Below are 18973 nucleotides of genomic sequence, written 5' to 3' on the forward strand. Positions count from 1 at the left end.
AAATAAAGTTTAAAAAGTAGAAGTGAAACAAAATTAAGAAATAAACTTTTGAAGTTGTTGATAAAAAATCCTATTTTTTCAAACATTTCTCGAAAGCGTAATTGTTTACGAGCAATACAAACACATTGGGAATTACATGAATGTCTGTCGATGTGATGCCGTGATTTTTCAAAGTCGAAGTCCTATTCCCTACTAAAAATCCGAGACAATTTAACAATCAGGTGGCCATTGATAATGCTTTCAAAACACTCCACCAGATGTCGACACCACCATTCGTCATCAGTTCGCTCTCGTCCTTCGCAGAGGTTGTGAAGTCAAGGTAATAAAAAGTACGAGTGTTTAGTTTTGAATGGGGAAAATTCGAAATGCGCGTGGTGTGGGTGCGCAAGGGTGCCCCGCCCCCTTCTTTTCCTCACCTGTTGTGTTCGGATGATACCGCACACGGTAAAAAATTCATTTTGTCAACATCTCTGAATGGGCGAACAAACGGATATTTCGTATAACTACTTCAAAAAGATTCGCGTGAGTAGTATTTTCTATTTCCTTGTTTTTCCTTTTCAGTTTTGTTCACGGTACTTCTATAGGTATTGGAATTTTGACCATGCGTCCGGGGCGAAAAATCTAAAGGGGGAAAGTGAGGCCCAAAGAGGGTCTCTTTCTTTCTTTTTTGTTTCTTTGGGGTTCAGCGAAGGATTAAGGGAACATAATTAAGATTCTGTTTTAATGGTTCTTCTGAATTTGCATTTTGTTACATTTTTAAATTTTGTTGCGAATCAGTTTCCGCGTGTACCTCCCAGAAAAAGTTCCCTATTCAACAAATTTTGGCGATTTGGAAAATTTGGAGTGCGAAAAATTGCAATTGTTTTCTCTCTCTCCCTCTCTTTTTTGAGATAATGCTTAATGTTTCCATTCATTAGACGTAGTTATGTGCGAGCACATGTTCACATTTTCTCATTCGGTAATATTCGGAATTTCATTCGGTAAATTAAGATACCCCCCCCCCCCTCCTTTTCCTCCACTCATGAACATTCAATGAAATTGATTTTTAAATTGTAAATTGAGGACTCGAAAGAATTAATTCGATTTTCCATCAAGGAAAAATTAAACCAATCTATGAAAAGAATTGATTTAAGTCTTAATGAGACAATTAACAAATTTAGCGTACTAACAAAAACGTACCATGTATGAAACAAGCATTTGTAAGAACTTTTTTACGGATGCTCAGAAACGTATACGCTGAGAAATAAAAGCAGGATTTAGTCTAGCATCTCTACTTTTCTCCTTCCTCCTTTTCGTACTGTTGAACCTCCTCCCCCCCCCTATCGCCACCACCCAAAAAAGAGGACATTAGAGATTGGCTAATCTTTAATTTATTTTCATTTTTTATTCGTTGGACTCAGAGGAGGACTGGCCCGCGGGCCGATGCAGCCTCTCGCCTATGCGCCCTTGAGCCCTCAAGCCTAAACACATTTTTTTACTTATTTTAAATTTTTTTAAATTAATTTTATATTTTGGTGCAAATTTTCTTATCTTTTAATTTAAAGAAATGTATCTATTTTTTTATTTCTTGGTGCAACTTCCTTAATTATTTATTTATTTATTTTATTTCTTGGTGCAACTTAATTATTTATTTATTCATTTTTGCGCTCACCTGTGCTACTTCACTTCGCTTGTTTTTTCCTTTCTTTAAACTCGTTAACGTGCACCATCGTTTATTTTTTTATATTTGGCGCCCTCTTACCGAACCCAGCCCACCCTTGGTTAGACTACTAAGTTTCTAACATGCGCAGTGACCGCTTTAGCAGCTTTGGGGGCCCCACTGTAAAATGTTTGGAGGGACCTTCCTCAAAAAACAATTCTGTTTTCGGTTCGCCAATGCGGAATTTATTTCGTCACCAGTGAACAGAGGCTCTAAAAGAAAGCTTATTGTAAAGGAAGATGAGAGGAAAATAACTATATGAATAATAATTTCACTCTTATTGTTTTCAAAAATAGGAACGTTAAATTACTTGTCGATATCGGCATCGTTTACTCTCATCTGCAAAGTTTGCAACATATTTAAAATTAAATAATCTGCAAAAGTGGGTATGGAAAAAAATATTGTTAAGTTGTTTAACTATTGTAATAAAACTTATTAATCGGTACTGTAAGAACCAATTTGAATTAATTTGAAGTAGAGAAATTAATTCCCTTCTCCTTTCATCCAGCTCTTCTGGAAATAAATTCCATTTTCCAATTTTTTTTTTCACCTTTTTTTTTTTTGGTCATAAGAGTAAAAAATGCAGTTTTAAGGAAGTTAAATTTTACGAAAAATTATGTCATTAGAAGCTGCATTAATATAGCAGCTATTTCCAGTAGTGCTGAACCTATGTTTCGCGAAACAAGGAAATTCCGTGTGAATACTGTTAACTAGATGCTTTTATCATCTTGTCTCTGGCCGTCGTCGCAGTAAAAACTAGTCAACAAATTTAAAAAATAAAACCTTTTTTTTTCTAAGACATTTTATTAATTAACTCATGATTTAAACAATAACTTATTTAAGTTCAGGTAAATTATATTTTTAACGGGTGTAAATTCCACTAAATTAGGAGCCCTAGGCATTGACCATGTTGGGCAGCGCAGTAGTCACCAAGGCTACGGAGTCTTACGGAAAATGACCGACTCCGATTCCGGAATTTTAGAGCATTCGACTCCGACTATTTATACAGCTCAAAATAAGTCCGATTGTGACTCCGCCGCAGCACTGGCATAGCTGCGGACTCTAAAGAGAAATGACCGACTCCGACTCTTGAAATTTTAAACCTTCGACTCCTTTACCCCAAAATCAGTCGACTCCGACATCGCAGTCCTAATTATCAGGCCCTGTTTCCTGGGCCTGGCTTTGCGTTGTGATGTCCTACTTATGAAATTTTTGAGAAATTTAAGGCGTTGTCACAAAGAAGCACCTTTGGGAAATAATATACAATATATTATGTATTTGCTAGACTTATATCTATACTAATATTATAAAGAGAGAGGGCGGATTTTTTTGTGTTTATATGTTCGAGGTAATCTCTGGAACCACTGCACCTATTTGAAAAATTCCTTCACTATATGAAAGGTGCTTTCTTACTGAGTAACATAGGCTATAATTCCAAAAAATCCAGTAAATAGTTCTTTTTTTATTCTAATTTAGGCTCAAATTTCACATAAATTCCCGAATATAAGAGTGAAAAATTACTTGCACATATTAATATTATAAATCGTTGAAAGGGGTAGAACTTTCCGCGTTCTAAACAATTTATTTCAATGCTCTAACTTAATTACGGCGGGAATAATTTGCTTTTTTAGCTCGAACTTTTTTAGGCTTAGCTGAAATTTACGCACTACTTTCTTCATTAAATATATCAATAAAAAGTGAAGGAATTGTCCCACAGTTTTCTTCTTGACACCACTGGGAAAAGCGACATTTTTTACTCCAGAAATATCTAAGTAGGGAGATAAGGCCGGTTCTGCCCCAAGAGGCGGCTCTGCGGCTATGAGCCGCCTCCCAATCCCTCCGCCTCCCTGATGCCGCCTCCCAACTGACCTCCCCCCCTCCCCCAGCCGTTCCCTCCCTCGCCGCGTGAGTTGAGTTGTCCGTGAAAGATTACGAGGTTTCTGGTTGTCATGACAACCAGAGTTTTGGGATGGCAACACTTCGTAGAAGTTTTCGGATGGCAACACTTGTTTTTCGTAACCTTTTACGAGTTTTGGGATGGCAACACTCAACGTTTCGGATGTGAATATTTTTACGCGAACTTTGAAGATTTTATTTTTGCAATGCTCCTGGCGCCATCTATTGAGAGGTTGATTTTTTATTTCCGAACTTTGAATAATTTCGACGAATGGTTGTCAAGACAACCAAAGTTTCGCGAATTTAATTATTTTTATTTTTACAGAGTGTCGCTGCTCGGAATCGAACACCCAAACTTTGAGTTAGCAAAAACGTATGCTAACCACTATGCTATATTTTTCATTACTCTTTCAGTCTTAATGTGAATCTGTACCATGACAACGAATATTACAATTAAATTAATTTTAAAACCATCAGTTAATTTACTCTTTAGTACTAATCATGGCATATCATTAACTGAATTTCAGCTCATAATTAAAACTATCATCATTATTATTATTATTTTTCATAATAACAAAGTTTTCACTTAAGTAAAGATTTATTTAAATACAACCCATTCGAGATTTTAGATTTATTTCAATGCTTTGTGGACTTGAAATATATTTTAAACTTTGATTTTCTTTTTCATGCATTTCAAACTTTATCCTTTTTATTTTTTCTAACTTGTTAAATTTTCTTAACTAATTTCTTTTTTCTTTGTCAAATTTACAAATATTTTTTCTAACTTGTAAAAATTTCGAAGAAATAATTTTCTTAACTAATTTTTTTTGACTTTCATACAACAAAATATTTTTTCTTACTTGTTAAATTTTCAAAGAAATAATTAACTTAAATATTCTTTCACACATTTTGAACTTTAACGTTTTTTCCTGTCATTTAGCACTTTGATTATTTTTTTTTTTTCACTATTTTAGCGTTTTTCAATTATTTTCAGTCTTTAACTATTTTCTTAACTTTTTAGTCTTTAACTAATTTCAAGCATTTCAGACTTAGATTATTTTTCGTGATTTCGATTTTTTTTAGTATATTTTAGAGTTTGATCATTTTCTAGCTTGTTTTTACTTTATCGTTTTTTTTTTTTTTTTTTCCGATATTTTTCGAAACATTATCATGTCTTCAATTTTTGCAATCATGTCAAACTTGCAATCAATTTACTCTTAGTAGTAATTAACACTTATCATTAACAAATTTTTACGGATTTTAAAAAATCAACTTAATTAATTTTTTCCAGTAAGCAAATTTCGCACTCAAGTTACATTTCATCACTGCATATACGTTTCAAGAGTTTCATTGAATTTATCACATTCCATTTAATTAACTCTAATAATTACTTTTTCATTAATACTTAACTTAATCATTTTATCATACATTTATTCCAGTTACAAAATTATGCTTAAAAGTTATTTATTTTTCTTAGCACAAGAGATTTTAACATGTTCCTACTAAAATGCTTTTCACTCTAGTTTGAGTTTACTAAAATAGCAACTCATTTACGATTTAGATTCATTTAATCGTCTTTGATTCTTTTTCATTATTATTATTTTACATTATCACATACGTTATTATTTTTATACATTTATCCATTTAATTTTCCAAAATCTACAATCAATTTACTCTTCGTATTAATTAACACTTATCACTATCAAATATTTTCATGAATTTTAAAAATTATCTTCTTAAATAATTTTTTACTGTAACCAAATTTCCCACTCAAGTTATATTTTATCACTACATATGCTTTTCATGAGTTTCATTTAATTTATCGCATTTCATTTAATTAACTCTAATAATTATTTTTTATCATCGATATTTAAGTTAATCATATTTTCCTTTATTTTTTTTTCATGCAAACACTCTTGATGGAATAAAACAAAATTTTCAACTTTCATGAATTAAATCCCCTCTGACTATTTTATTTTACTTTACCATACTTTACTATTTTACTTACTGCGTTTTACTATTTATCATTCATTACAGCTTTTCCAAAATATTACTTTACAACCAACTAATTTCATTAACAGAATTTTCATTACAATTTATAAATTTCACTTTTATTTAATTATTTTTACCTACGCTAAAATAAAACACATCACACAAAAAAGTTAAACATCAATGAAGAACCCGAGAAATGTTAAAATTATAAGTCGAGTATCAAAACTTCATGTCAGCAAATTTTAAAAATAGACTTACCGAAAAATAACTTCTACTGAAATTCATTTCAAAACTTGGAATCAATTTACTCTTAGCATTAATAAACACTTATCATTAAGAAATTTTCATGGATTTTAAAAATCAACTTATTTAATTTTTTTCCAGTAAGCAAATTTCGCACTCAAGTTACATTTTATCACTACATATGCTTTTCAAGAGTTTTATTGAATTTATCACATTTTATTTAATTATTTTTTGATTAGTATTAAACTTAGTCATTTTATCGCTTAGTATTTAACTTAATCATTTTCTTGCTTGTTTTTACTTTATCGGTTTTTTTTTTTTCCCGTTATTTTTAAACTTAGAAATTTTTCACAATTAGTAACAGGAATCGAACCCACAAATTTTTCGAAACATTATCAGGTCTACAATTTTCATCCAACTAATTTATTTTAAAAACTTGCAATCAATTTACTCTTAGTAGTAATTAACACTTATCATTAATAAATTTTCACGATTTTAAAAAAAATCAACTTATTTAATTTTTTTTCCAGTAAGCAAATTTCGCACTCAAGTTACATTTCATCACTTTATATGCTTTTCAAGAGTTTCATTTAATTTATCACATTTTATTTAATCAACTCTATTAATTATTTTTTGATTAGTATTTAACTTAGTCATTTTATCGCATGGTGTTTTACTTTATTATTATTTTTTTTCATACAAGCACTCTTGTTAGAATAAAACAAAATTTTCAACCTTCATGAATTAGAATCACTTTGGCTATTTCATTTTCCCAATAATATTTTACTTTAACAACTAATTTCTTTAACAAAATCGATATCATTTATTTTAGTCTTTATCCTTTTCGAACGATACATTCAAATGGACAGCTATACGTTAAATTAAGAAACTTAATCTAAATTTTGACAAATTAAGTTATAGCTAAATACTGACTAAAATTAAGTACAAAAGACTAACCTTTTTTTTGGGGTGAAATCCCTCAAGTACCAGCTATCGCGAAGTTATTTAAAAACAGTGAATGAAATTGTAATAAGTGGATTGTTAATTATAACTCAATCTCACAAAATTACAATTACACGCATGTTTTATTTGAAATCGCTGCATACGGCTGGCTGCCCATCGTCGATTTGCAGTATGCATGCCGTGATATCGCAAATCAACTCGGCTGTTGAAAAAACCTACCGTATTCCCACAGCACTTCGGATCGTCCACACACACACATCGAGGCGAATTGAGAAAATGACTTTATCAATATTGCTATCTACCCCTTTACCGATAACAGATAGCAAACCCCACGTGCTAGTATTATTCACCACCTGGCCTACGTCTTTCAAGTGATGTCACTGTTTCTGACCAATAATATTTTTCTACTTAGAAAATGAAATCAAAAATTTTTGTTTTCTTTAATCATATAAAATGTTTTTAAGAAATAATTTCTCAAACTTGTAATATTTTTCCACTAATTAAAAAAAAAATCAATTTTTTTTTTTCAATCATATAAAAATAAATTTTTAATCTTACAACAGTAAATTTTTCCGCAAAGATATTTTTTTCAAATCAAAATAATAATAATATTTTTGTAACATATTGTTTTTTTTTTTTTCCTTTCAATCTTTTTTTTTTTTTTTCAAAAATTTTCAAACTTACAAAATAAAATTTTTTCAACTGAATCTTCAAACGAAATGCTTTAATTAAATTTAAAACTCAATATCACTTTACTCTTAGTATTAATAACCAATAGCACTTAACCATTTACTCTTTGCACTCTAAGTATTAATTAACACACACGCATTAGAAATAATAATAATAATGTTTAAGATACTTACAAATCATCCACTCAAGCTTTCAAATATCCATCTAGCATGTTATTGTTCATTCGTGTGAGGGAACTTGTAATAAAACTTTACTTATCAACCGAAATTATAAGCGAAAATATCGCATTTTTTAGCACTTAATATAATCCTACAATTAACAAATTGGTTTTAACTTTGAATTTAAGAAAAATAAAAACTATTACACACTTAGTAACATATCTATCGATGTATATTATTTCATGACAAATCACAAATAGGTGAGGATCTTTTATCGATCATGTGACCAACTAAGTTAAGAAAGAGCGTTCTTATCTCATATGAGAATTTATAAGTCTTTAATATTTCTCTTTAATGTAAGTGTATTGATACGTATGAGTTTGTGTATGTGAATATAACTGTGTATTGTTTTCAAACCATTGTCATGTTTAAGCTTTACGGTTCTAATTTTGACTTTCCACTTAGCATTATTTGAAGTCCTTCGCATGCATTAAACTATAGAAATATTACAAAAATTATATTTTCATTCAGTCTTAATTACAAAACCATACAATAAGATGAAGACAACACCGATAGTATAAAGATTACTTACAATAAAGTGCATATAAAAAATATATGTAAGAGTGATTTCAAAGTATAATCCATCAACCATATTCAACAACTCAATCAAAACACAAGTCTCTTTTAAAATGATAAACACAATTTATTCACACACACAGTAAAAGACAATTAAAAAAACTTTCATCTTTAAGTAAAACTCTTCAAAACTTTCAAGCGTATTTTTAACATCGATTGCATCAAATAAATCAGACACATGACATTTTAAACATGGACTATCAACATTCAAAGTAACGAAGTCACGAGTCAAGTTTTCCCAATTAACATTAAAAAGAGCCCGTTCGAAAAAAAGTGTCGAACTTTCGACCCCTTGTTAATGATTCACATTCATGCACTCTCATGTAAAAAATGAATCCATTTTTACAATCCACACATTCTTTTTTAGAAAGGTAGTTTATGTTGCATATGAGCTCATCAAATAGTCACTTACGTAGAGAATCAGCCAGTTTACGAACTTCTTGTGATGTATATGTGCTGATTTTATCACATCGACAATCACAGGGATATTTTTTCTCAATTTCCGAAAGGATGTACTCTTTTAGAGTATAAGTCATAAGTTTGTCTTTGACACTACGTGAGATACCAGGGGACGCGTAGCACAATTTGTCAATCTGGCTTTCCAAAAGTAGAACTCTATCAGGCATCAACTGGAACACTTCTCGTTTCAGTTTGAACAATCTTTGCACACTAACACAGATGTTACCATTCGCACTCGACTCTCCTTTTTTTATAACAAAAGCGAAATCACGGTCTTCGATTAATTTTTGATTTACATTTTTACGTAGGCTTGAAATAAGTGATCTCCACACATCTGGTTCTAAGGAAATACCATCCATAGTTGGTCGAAAAATACCATCTTTCCCACACGTATATCTTCTAATATGCACGCGTGTACGTTTCCGAAAATTATTCACCTAAAGTGAAAATACAATCACCCAAGTGTATCATATCATCAGGCTGTGGAGAAGCCTCAATGTTCATTTTCATGTTCGTTGCATCCCATCTGTTCATCTTCAGGCTTCAAAGTTTCAGAATGATTTTCACCAGCGTTAGTCATTCTTAACTCTCATAGGATTAGGAGTCACAATACTAAAACAACTTCCTGTGAACTTAAAAAATAAATCAAACTTGGTTTTAACACTAGCTGGTGAAGAAAAATCCTAAGTACATAGAATAAAATTTCACGATCTCTTTCAAAGCTCAGAATCACCCTGAAAATGATTCTCCAAACATCCACTATAAACCAATGAATATTCACTTTAACCAATGAGAAGTGTACATAAATCTCTTGCTACTGACGTCATAGAATATCACATGAACTTTTGAGCAGAATTGAGTTGTTTTACACAGTATTCAGATTTTTAGAAAATGCCAACACTTTGACTTCCAAATTCATCCTGACCTACTACGAGTAATTTTAAGATGGTAGCAGGTTTTCACATCACATCGAATGCCGATGACGTTTTCGCATCTCACGCATGACATGATCAATCACGTGTAATTGATCATGTCAATTTGCATGAGATGCGAAAACGTCATCGGCATTCGATGTGATGTGAAAACCTGCTACCATCTTAAAATTACTCGTAGTAGGTCAGGATGAATTTGGAAGTCAAAGTGTTGGCATTTTCTAAAAATCTGAATACTGTGTAAAACAACTCAATTCTGCTCAAAAGTTCATGTGATATTCTATGACGTCAGTAGCAAGAGATTTATGTACACTTCTCATTGGTTAAAGTGAATATTCATTGGTTTATAGTGGATGTTTGGAGAATCATTTTCAGGGTGATTCTGAGCTTTGAAAGAGATCGTGAAATTTTATTCTATGTACTTAGGATTTTTCTTCACCAGCTAGTGTTAAAACCAAGTTTGATTTATTTTTTAAGTTCACAGGAAGTTGTTTTAGTATTGTGACTCCTAATCCTATGAGAGTTAAGAATGACTAACGCTGGTGAAAATCATTCTGAAACTTTGAAGCCTGAAGATGAACAGATGGGATGCAACGAACATGAAAATGAACATTGAGGCTTCTCCACAGCCTGATGATATGATACACTTGGGTGATTGTATTTTCACTTTAGGTGAATAATTTTCGGAAACGTACACGCGTGCATATTAGAAGATATACGTGTGGGAAAGATGGTATTTTTCGACCAACTATGGATGGTATTTCCTTAGAACCAGATGTGTGGAGATCACTTATTTCAAGCCTACGTAAAAATGTAAATCAAAAATTAATCGAAGACCGTGATTTCGCTTTTGTTATAAAAAAAGGAGAGTCGAGTGCGAATGGTAACATCTGTGTTAGTGTGCAAAGATTGTTCAAACTGAAACGAGAAGTGTTCCAGTTGATGCCTGATAGAGTTCTACTTTTGGAAAGCCAGATTGACAAATTGTGCTACGCGTCCCCTGGTATCTCACGTAGTGTCAAAGACAAACTTATGACTTATACTCTAAAAGAGTACATCCTTTCGGAAATTGAGAAAAAATATCCCTGTGATTGTCGATGTGATAAAATCAGCACATATACATCACAAGAAGTTCGTAAACTGGCTGATTCTCTACGTAAGTGACTATTTGATGAGCTCATATGCAACATAAACTACCTTTCTAAAAAAGAATGTGTGGATTGTAAAAATGGATTCATTTTTTACATGAGAGTGCATGAATGTGAATCATTAACAAGGGGTCGAAAGTTCGACACTTTTTTTCGAACGGGCTCTTTTTAATGTTAATTGGGAAAACTTGACTCGTGACTTCGTTACTTTGAATGTTGATAGTCCATGTTTAAAATGTCATGTGTCTGATTTATTTGATGCAATCGATGTTAAAAATACGCTTGAAAGTTTTGAAGAGTTTTACTTAAAGATGAAAGTTTTTTTAATTGTCTTTTACTGTGTGTGTGAATAAATTGTGTTTATCATTTTAAAAGAGACTTGTGTTTTGATTGAGTTGTTGAATATGGTTGATGGATTATACTTTGAAATCACTCTTACATATATTTTTTATATGCACTTTATTGTAAGTAATCTTTATACTATCGGTGTTGTCTTCATCTTATTGTATGGTTTTGTAATTAAGACTGAATGAAAATATAATTTTTGTAATATTTCTATAGTTTAATGCATGCGAAGGACTTCAAATAATGCTAAGTGGAAAGTCAAAATTAGAACCGTAAAGCTTAAACATGACAATGGTTTGAAAACAATACACAGTTATATTCACATACACAAACTCATACGTATCAATACACTTACATTAAAGAGAAATATTAAAGACTTATAAATTCTCATATGAGATAAGAACGCTCTTTCTTAACTTAGTTGGTCACATGATCGATAAAAGATCCTCACCTATTTGTGATTTGTCATGAAATAATATACATCGATAGATATGTTACTAAGTGTGTAATAGTTTTTATTTTTCTTAAATTCAAAGTTAAAACCAATTTGTTAATTGTAGGATTATATTAAGTGCTAAAAAATGCGATATTTTCGCTTATAATTTCGGTTGATAAGTAAAGTTTTATTACAAGTTCCCTCACACGAATGAACAATAACATGCTAGATGGATATTTGAAAGCTTGAGTGGATGATTTGTAAGTATCTTAAACATTATTATTATTATTTCTAATGCGTGTGTGTTAATTAATACTTAGAGTGCAAAGAGTAAATGGTTAAGTGCTATTGGTTATTAATACTAAGAGTAAAGTGATATTGAGTTTTAAATTTAATTAAAGCATTTCGTTTGAAGATTCAGTTGAAAAAATTTTATTTTGTAAGTTTGAAAATTTTTGAAAAAAAAAAAAAAAGATTGAAAGGAAAAAAAAAAAACAATATGTTACAAAAATATTATTATTATTTTGATTTGAAAAAAATATCTTTGCGGAAAAATTTACTGTTGTAAGATTAAAAATTTATTTTTATATGATTGAAAAAAAAAATTGATTTTTTTTTTAATTAGTGGAAAAATATTACAAGTTTGAGAAATTATTTCTTAAAAACATTTTATATGATTAAAGAAAACAAAAATTTTTGATTTCATTTTCTAAGTAGAAAAATATTATTGGTCAGAAACAGTGACATCACTTGAAAGACGTAGGCCAGGTGGTGAATAATACTAGCACGTGGGGTTTGCTATCTGTTATCGGTAAAGGGGTAGATAGCAATATTGATAAAGTCATTTTCTCAATTCGCCTCGATGTGTGTGTGTGGACGATCCGAAGTGCTGTGGGAATACGGTAGGTTTTTTCAACAGCCGAGTTGATTTGCGATATCACGGCATGCATACTGCAAATCGACGATGGGCAGCCAGCCGTATGCAGCGATTTCAAATAAAACATGCGTGTAATTGTAATTTTGTGAGATTGAGTTATAATTAACAATCCACTTATTACAATTTCATTCACTGTTTTTAAATAACTTCGCGATAGCTGGTACTTGAGGGATTTCACCCCAAAAAAAAGGTTAGTCTTTTGTACTTAATTTTAGTCAGTATTTAGCTATAACTTAATTTGTCAAAATTTAGATTAAGTTTCTTAATTTAACGTATAGCTGTCCATTTGAATGTATCGTTCGAAAAGGATAAAGACTAAAATAAATGATATCGATTTTGTTAAAGAAATTAGTTGTTAAAGTAAAATATTATTGGGAAAATGAAATAGCCAAAGTGATTCTAATTCATGAAGGTTGAAAATTTTGTTTTATTCTAACAAGAGTGCTTGTATGAAAAAAAATAATAATAAAGTAAAACACCATGCGATAAAATGACTAAGTTAAATACTAATCAAAAAATAATTAATAGAGTTGATTAAATAAAATGTGATAAATTAAATGAAACTCTTGAAAAGCATATAAAGTGATGAAATGTAACTTGAGTGCGAAATTTGCTTACTGGAAAAAAAAATTAAATAAGTTGATTTTTTTTAAAATCGTGAAAATTTATTAATGATAAGTGTTAATTACTACTAAGAGTAAATTGATTGCAAGTTTTTAAAATAAATTAGTTGGATGAAAATTGTAGACCTGATAATGTTTCGAAAAATTTGTGGGTTCGATTCCTGTTACTAATTGTGAAAAATTTCTAAGTTTAAAAATAACGGGAAAAAAAAAAAAACCGATAAAGTAAAAACAAGCAAGAAAATGATTAAGTTAAATACTAAGCGATAAAATGACTAAGTTTAATACTAATCAAAAAATAATTAAATAAAATGTGATAAATTCAATAAAACTCTTGAAAAGCATATGTAGTGATAAAATGTAACTTGAGTGCGAAATTTGCTTACTGGAAAAAAATTAAATAAGTTGATTTTTAAAATCCATGAAAATTTCTTAATGATAAGTGTTTATTAATGCTAAGAGTAAATTGATTCCAAGTTTTGAAATGAATTTCAGTAGAAGTTATTTTTCGGTAAGTCTATTTTTAAAATTTGCTGACATGAAGTTTTGATACTCGACTTATAATTTTAACATTTCTCGGGTTCTTCATTGATGTTTAACTTTTTTGTGTGATGTGTTTTATTTTAGCGTAGGTAAAAATAATTAAATAAAAGTGAAATTTATAAATTGTAATGAAAATTCTGTTAATGAAATTAGTTGGTTGTAAAGTAATATTTTGGAAAAGCTGTAATGAATGATAAATAGTAAAACGCAGTAAGTAAAATAGTAAAGTATGGTAAAGTAAAATAAAATAGTCAGAGGGGATTTAATTCATGAAAGTTGAAAATTTTGTTTTATTCCATCAAGAGTGTTTGCATGAAAAAAAAATAAAGGAAAATATGATTAACTTAAATATCGATGATAAAAAATAATTATTAGAGTTAATTAAATGAAATGCGATAAATTAAATGAAACTCATGAAAAGCATATGTAGTGATAAAATATAACTTGAGTGGGAAATTTGGTTACAGTAAAAAATTATTTAAGAAGATAATTTTTAAAATTCATGAAAATATTTGATAGTGATAAGTGTTAATTAATACGAAGAGTAAATTGATTGTAGATTTTGGAAAATTAAATGGATAAATGTATAAAAATAATAACGTATGTGATAATGTAAAATAATAATAATGAAAAAGAATCAAAGACGATTAAATGAATCTAAATCGTAAATGAGTTGCTATTTTAGTAAACTCAAACTAGAGTGAAAAGCATTTTAGTAGGAACATGTTAAAATCTCTTGTGCTAAGAAAAATAAATAACTTTTAAGCATAATTTTGTAACTGGAATAAATGTATGATAAAATGATTAAGTTAAGTATTAATGAAAAAGTAATTATTAGAGTTAATTAAATGGAATGTGATAAATTCAATGAAACTCTTGAAACGTATATGCAGTGATGAAATGTAACTTGAGTGCGAAATTTGCTTACTGGAAAAAATTAATTAAGTTGATTTTTTAAAATCCGTAAAAATTTGTTAATGATAAGTGTTAATTACTACTAAGAGTAAATTGATTGCAAGTTTGACATGATTGCAAAAATTGAAGACATGATAATGTTTCGAAAAATATCGGAAAAAAAAAAAAAAACGATAAAGTAAAAACAAGCTAGAAAATGATCAAACTCTAAAATATACTAAAAAAAATCGAAATCACGAAAAATAATCTAAGTCTGAAATGCTTGAAATTAGTTAAAGACTAAAAAGTTAAGAAAATAGTTAAAGACTGAAAATAATTGAAAAACGCTAAAATAGTGAAAAAAAAAAAATAATCAAAGTGCTAAATGACAGGAAAAAACGTTAAAGTTCAAAATGTGTGAAAGAATATTTAAGTTAATTATTTCTTTGAAAATTTAACAAGTAAGAAAAAATATTTTGTTGTATGAAAGTCAAAAAAAATTAGTTAAGAAAATTATTTCTTCGAAATTTTTACAAGTTAGAAAAAATATTTGTAAATTTGACAAAGAAAAAAGAAATTAGTTAAGAAAATTTAACAAGTTAGAAAAAATAAAAAGGATAAAGTTTGAAATGCATGAAAAAGAAAATCAAAGTTTAAAATATATTTCAAGTCCACAAAGCATTGAAATAAATCTAAAATCTCGAATGGGTTGTATTTAAATAAATCTTTACTTAAGTGAAAACTTTGTTATTATGAAAAATAATAATAATAATGATGATAGTTTTAATTATGAGCTGAAATTCAGTTAATGATATGCCATGATTAGTACTAAAGAGTAAATTAACTGATGGTTTTAAAATTAATTTAATTGTAATATTCGTTGTCATGGTACAGATTCACATTAAGACTGAAAGAGTAATGAAAAATATAGCATAGTGGTTAGCATACGTTTTTGCTAACTCAAAGTTTGGGTGTTCGATTCCGAGCAGCGACACTCTGTAAAAATAAAAATAATTAAATTCGCGAAACTTTGGTTGTCTTGACAACCATTCGTCGAAATTATTCAAAGTTCGGAAATAAAAAATCAACCTCTCAATAGATGGCGCCAGGAGCATTGCAAAAATAAAATCTTCAAAGTTCGCGTAAAAATATTCACATCCGAAACGTTGAGTGTTGCCATCCCAAAACTCGTAAAAGGTTACGAAAAACAAGTGTTGCCATCCGAAAACTTCTACGAAGTGTTGCCATCCCAAAACTCTGGTTGTCATGACAACCAGAAACCTCGTAATCTTTCACGGACAACTCAACTCACGCGGCGAGGGAGGGAACGGCTGGGGGAGGGGGGGAGGTCAGTTGGGAGGCGGCATCAGGGAGGCGGAGGGATTGGGAGGCGGCTCATAGCCGCAGAGCCGCCTCTTGGGGCAGAACCGGCCTTATCTCCCTACTTATCTAGACCTATGGTCGTAAAAATTAGCTTCTATCTCCAAAGGAAAAAAAGTTACAAGCGTTTTTAAATCAAATTCGAAAAATGTCATTTTGATTCAGATTGTCAACCATTTTATTTTCGCGTTTCCACGGTTACGTTTTTTGAATCCATTGTTTCTTTCCTTATTTTGCATTTAATTTTTTTAATTTATTTTATTTCGTGTTTCCATGGTTACGTTTTTAAAATCCATCTTTCGCATTTTAATTTCTTAAAAGTATTTTAATATCTGTTGTCATTGTTTGGAAGGGTAATTTTGCATGGTGTTTTTTATTTATTTCTTTTTTTTTTTTAAATTTATTTAAGCCTGATTGTTGAATATACGTCACTTGACACAATTTTTGTTCTCGAGGTGGACCGGGCAAAGCAGCTCTTAATATATAAAGATTTGAAAGCTACTGTTAATGGGATTTTATACTTTGTTGTTTGTTTGGCGAAACATTTATTATTGCCAAAGAAAAACATCCGCTTCACTCGCAAAACTGCTGGGTTTCGATAGCGTGTTCGTTTGGCGCGTTAGGTGCTGAGCAGTTCAGTCTAGGATTATTGCTTTAAAGCAACCGTAAATGCAATTCATTGTTTTGGCGATTGTTTTGAAAGAAAGGAAAGTCTTGATTTGTTTTTATCCCAGTGAAATGTACGACATTTTCTTCTTTTTTTCTGACGATAATTTTTGAATGTTCCACTTGTTGTTGTTGTTTTTTTTTTTTTTCGTTAGACGTATGGATTATGATAGTGTGGTTGCTGGGCGAGTGTGGCAATAAACAATAGAGTTGCGAAACTATTTTTACATTTGAAAAATATTGTTTGATGTCTTTTTTTTTATTCGGCGAAATATTTTAAATTGCAGTAAAAACCGCTTCACTGGCTAAATAGAGTTTTAAAGCAACTGTAAATCTAATCTAATGATTTGACGAAAAGTTTTAAATTTCAAAGAAACTTTAATAGTTTTTTTAAAGGTGTGTACGCAGTTCATACAAAGAAAATGATCATTTCGCTTGAGAGGGGGGAGGGGGCGTCATTTTTTTTTATTCAACGGACTTGCATTAAATTTTTAGCACGGGCATCGCTGTGCGGGTATTGCTAGTATAGTAGTATATATTTGCTTGACGTTTTAGCTAACATACTCAGCTCTCGAGATCTTTGAAATACTGGTTAACCAAAACGATGAAACATTTATTGATAGCAGAAAAAAAAAACAGGGATCAATTCAGATAAAAATGGGATTCCTCCCCTTTCCAATTAAGCTGCAGGCTGCAAATTTCAACAACTGCTTTGAACCTTTTATAAAAATTAAAATGTCTTGTAATAAATGGGGGGGGGGGCTGTGTCCCCGTTCACAGTCGTGCCCACAATTAAGGTCAGCTGTGACCACTTCCTAGCCTCCATCCCCCGAAATACCTCACAGACCCACAAGAACGAAATCCTCCCAAAATACCTCTAACCTCCCTCCTTAAAACTTCAATAGCGTTGCCTGCACCTTGCCTCCCCCCGGGGGGGGCACCCCTCCCTTTTACATCCAACAGTTTTTAGCTTTGGGTGCATGTAGTACCTCAGCATTGCTTTTACAATCATAAGTTCCTGTATGAAATCTCGCTTGTTAATTGTTATTATGTGCCTGATCAACCTGCAAATGATTTATTTTATTGAACTATAGTTCTGTATCATCCTGTTTTATTGACGTACTAGAATTGGCAATATGACTTAATACTAGTATTTTGGGGAAGTTGACCCCCCCCCCCCCTCCTCCCATGGACGTGGCCTGGGTTCCCGTTTGAGAGGGGCAAGCATAGGCAATAAGATAGTGATTTCTAGTGCCCCTCACCTCCAACCCTAGTACGGATCTCCTCGGATATTGCTTGAAATTATGGTTCTCCTCTCCTACTAAAAAAAAAAACATTTTACGCAATTTTTGCCAGATGAGGGCAGAAAGAGTGATTATGTGTCTCTCCCCTGGAAATCTGGAAATTTTCCGAAATTGAAGCCCTAAAATTATAATTTTAAACTATCTCTGGTGATATTTGGATAGAGCGTGGGAGTTAGAGGTTCGGTTCTAGGGAGGGTCAGTTGCCCCTCCTTGCCACCCTCTTGCTACGCTCATGCCCATCCCTTTGTTCCCCTGACGCACTTATATTGACGCTACCAATTAATTGTGTCAAAAACTTTCACCTTTTTCCGTAATCTAAAAGTTCTCATTTTGTAAACATGTCGCTGGCAGGTAAAAGAACAGCGTGAAAGCTGTGCTTTCCCACTGATTCCAGGAACCGAAAGCTCATTGAAGAAATATGCGCAATCTCAAAATTCGATAAGATATGCAGTTGGTTTTTGTCCTGTTTTTTCTGTCTTGCATGACGGAGGGTAGCCTCTGGTGGCTTCGGTTGCGAAAACGCGGAGAAAAATCATTGCATGACATTTACTTGCCAGCTCGGCGATAATGAACTGTCGATAAGAGTTGTCACGTGCAGTTTGGTGACGGTGTGTCGTTCGTGCCGGTGAAAAGATTTTTTTGGCTGCTTGTTTTTTTCTCTTCCTATTAGAGAGGAAAATGCTGGACGATAATTTTCAAATCAAACGATGAATTTGATTTGTTTTAATTGAGGTTGCCCATTAGTTTGAACTAGGAAGTAGTTTTGAAGGAAGATCTCTGATTTTCCGTGAGAGTTTTTGAAAATAATAAATATTGTCCGCACACATAAGCGGGTTAGTGTATTTGTCGATAGGGGCGTGCACAGAAATTTTATGGCTCATCACAAATGACTTTTCCGGGCCCTCTCCATATTGTTTTCCCCTTCGTCCCTACATATATTTCATCATCACTTATTTTAAAAATCTTCGGCCCCCTTCAATCTCGGGCCCAGTCGAACAGGTGTTCCTTCTCCCCCCCCCTGTGCACGCC

General features: G+C 31.4%; 1 protein-coding gene across 1 annotated transcript in view; it reads left to right on the forward strand.

Moving 5' to 3' along the window:
* The first annotated feature begins 474 nt into the window (after positions 1-474).
* The window catches only part of LOC129224291 (rhophilin-2-like), a 164412-nt gene continuing 145913 nt past the window's right edge, over positions 475-18973 (forward strand). Inside the window, exon 1 of the mRNA XM_054858723.1 lies at positions 475-522. Coding sequence (XP_054714698.1) covers positions 475-522 — 48 coding nt within the window. The remainder of the gene's footprint in view (positions 523-18973) is intronic.

Source organism: Uloborus diversus, chromosome 6, assembly GCF_026930045.1.
Source record: "Uloborus diversus isolate 005 chromosome 6, Udiv.v.3.1, whole genome shotgun sequence".
NCBI classification, from domain to species: Eukaryota; Metazoa; Arthropoda; class Arachnida; order Araneae; family Uloboridae; genus Uloborus; species Uloborus diversus.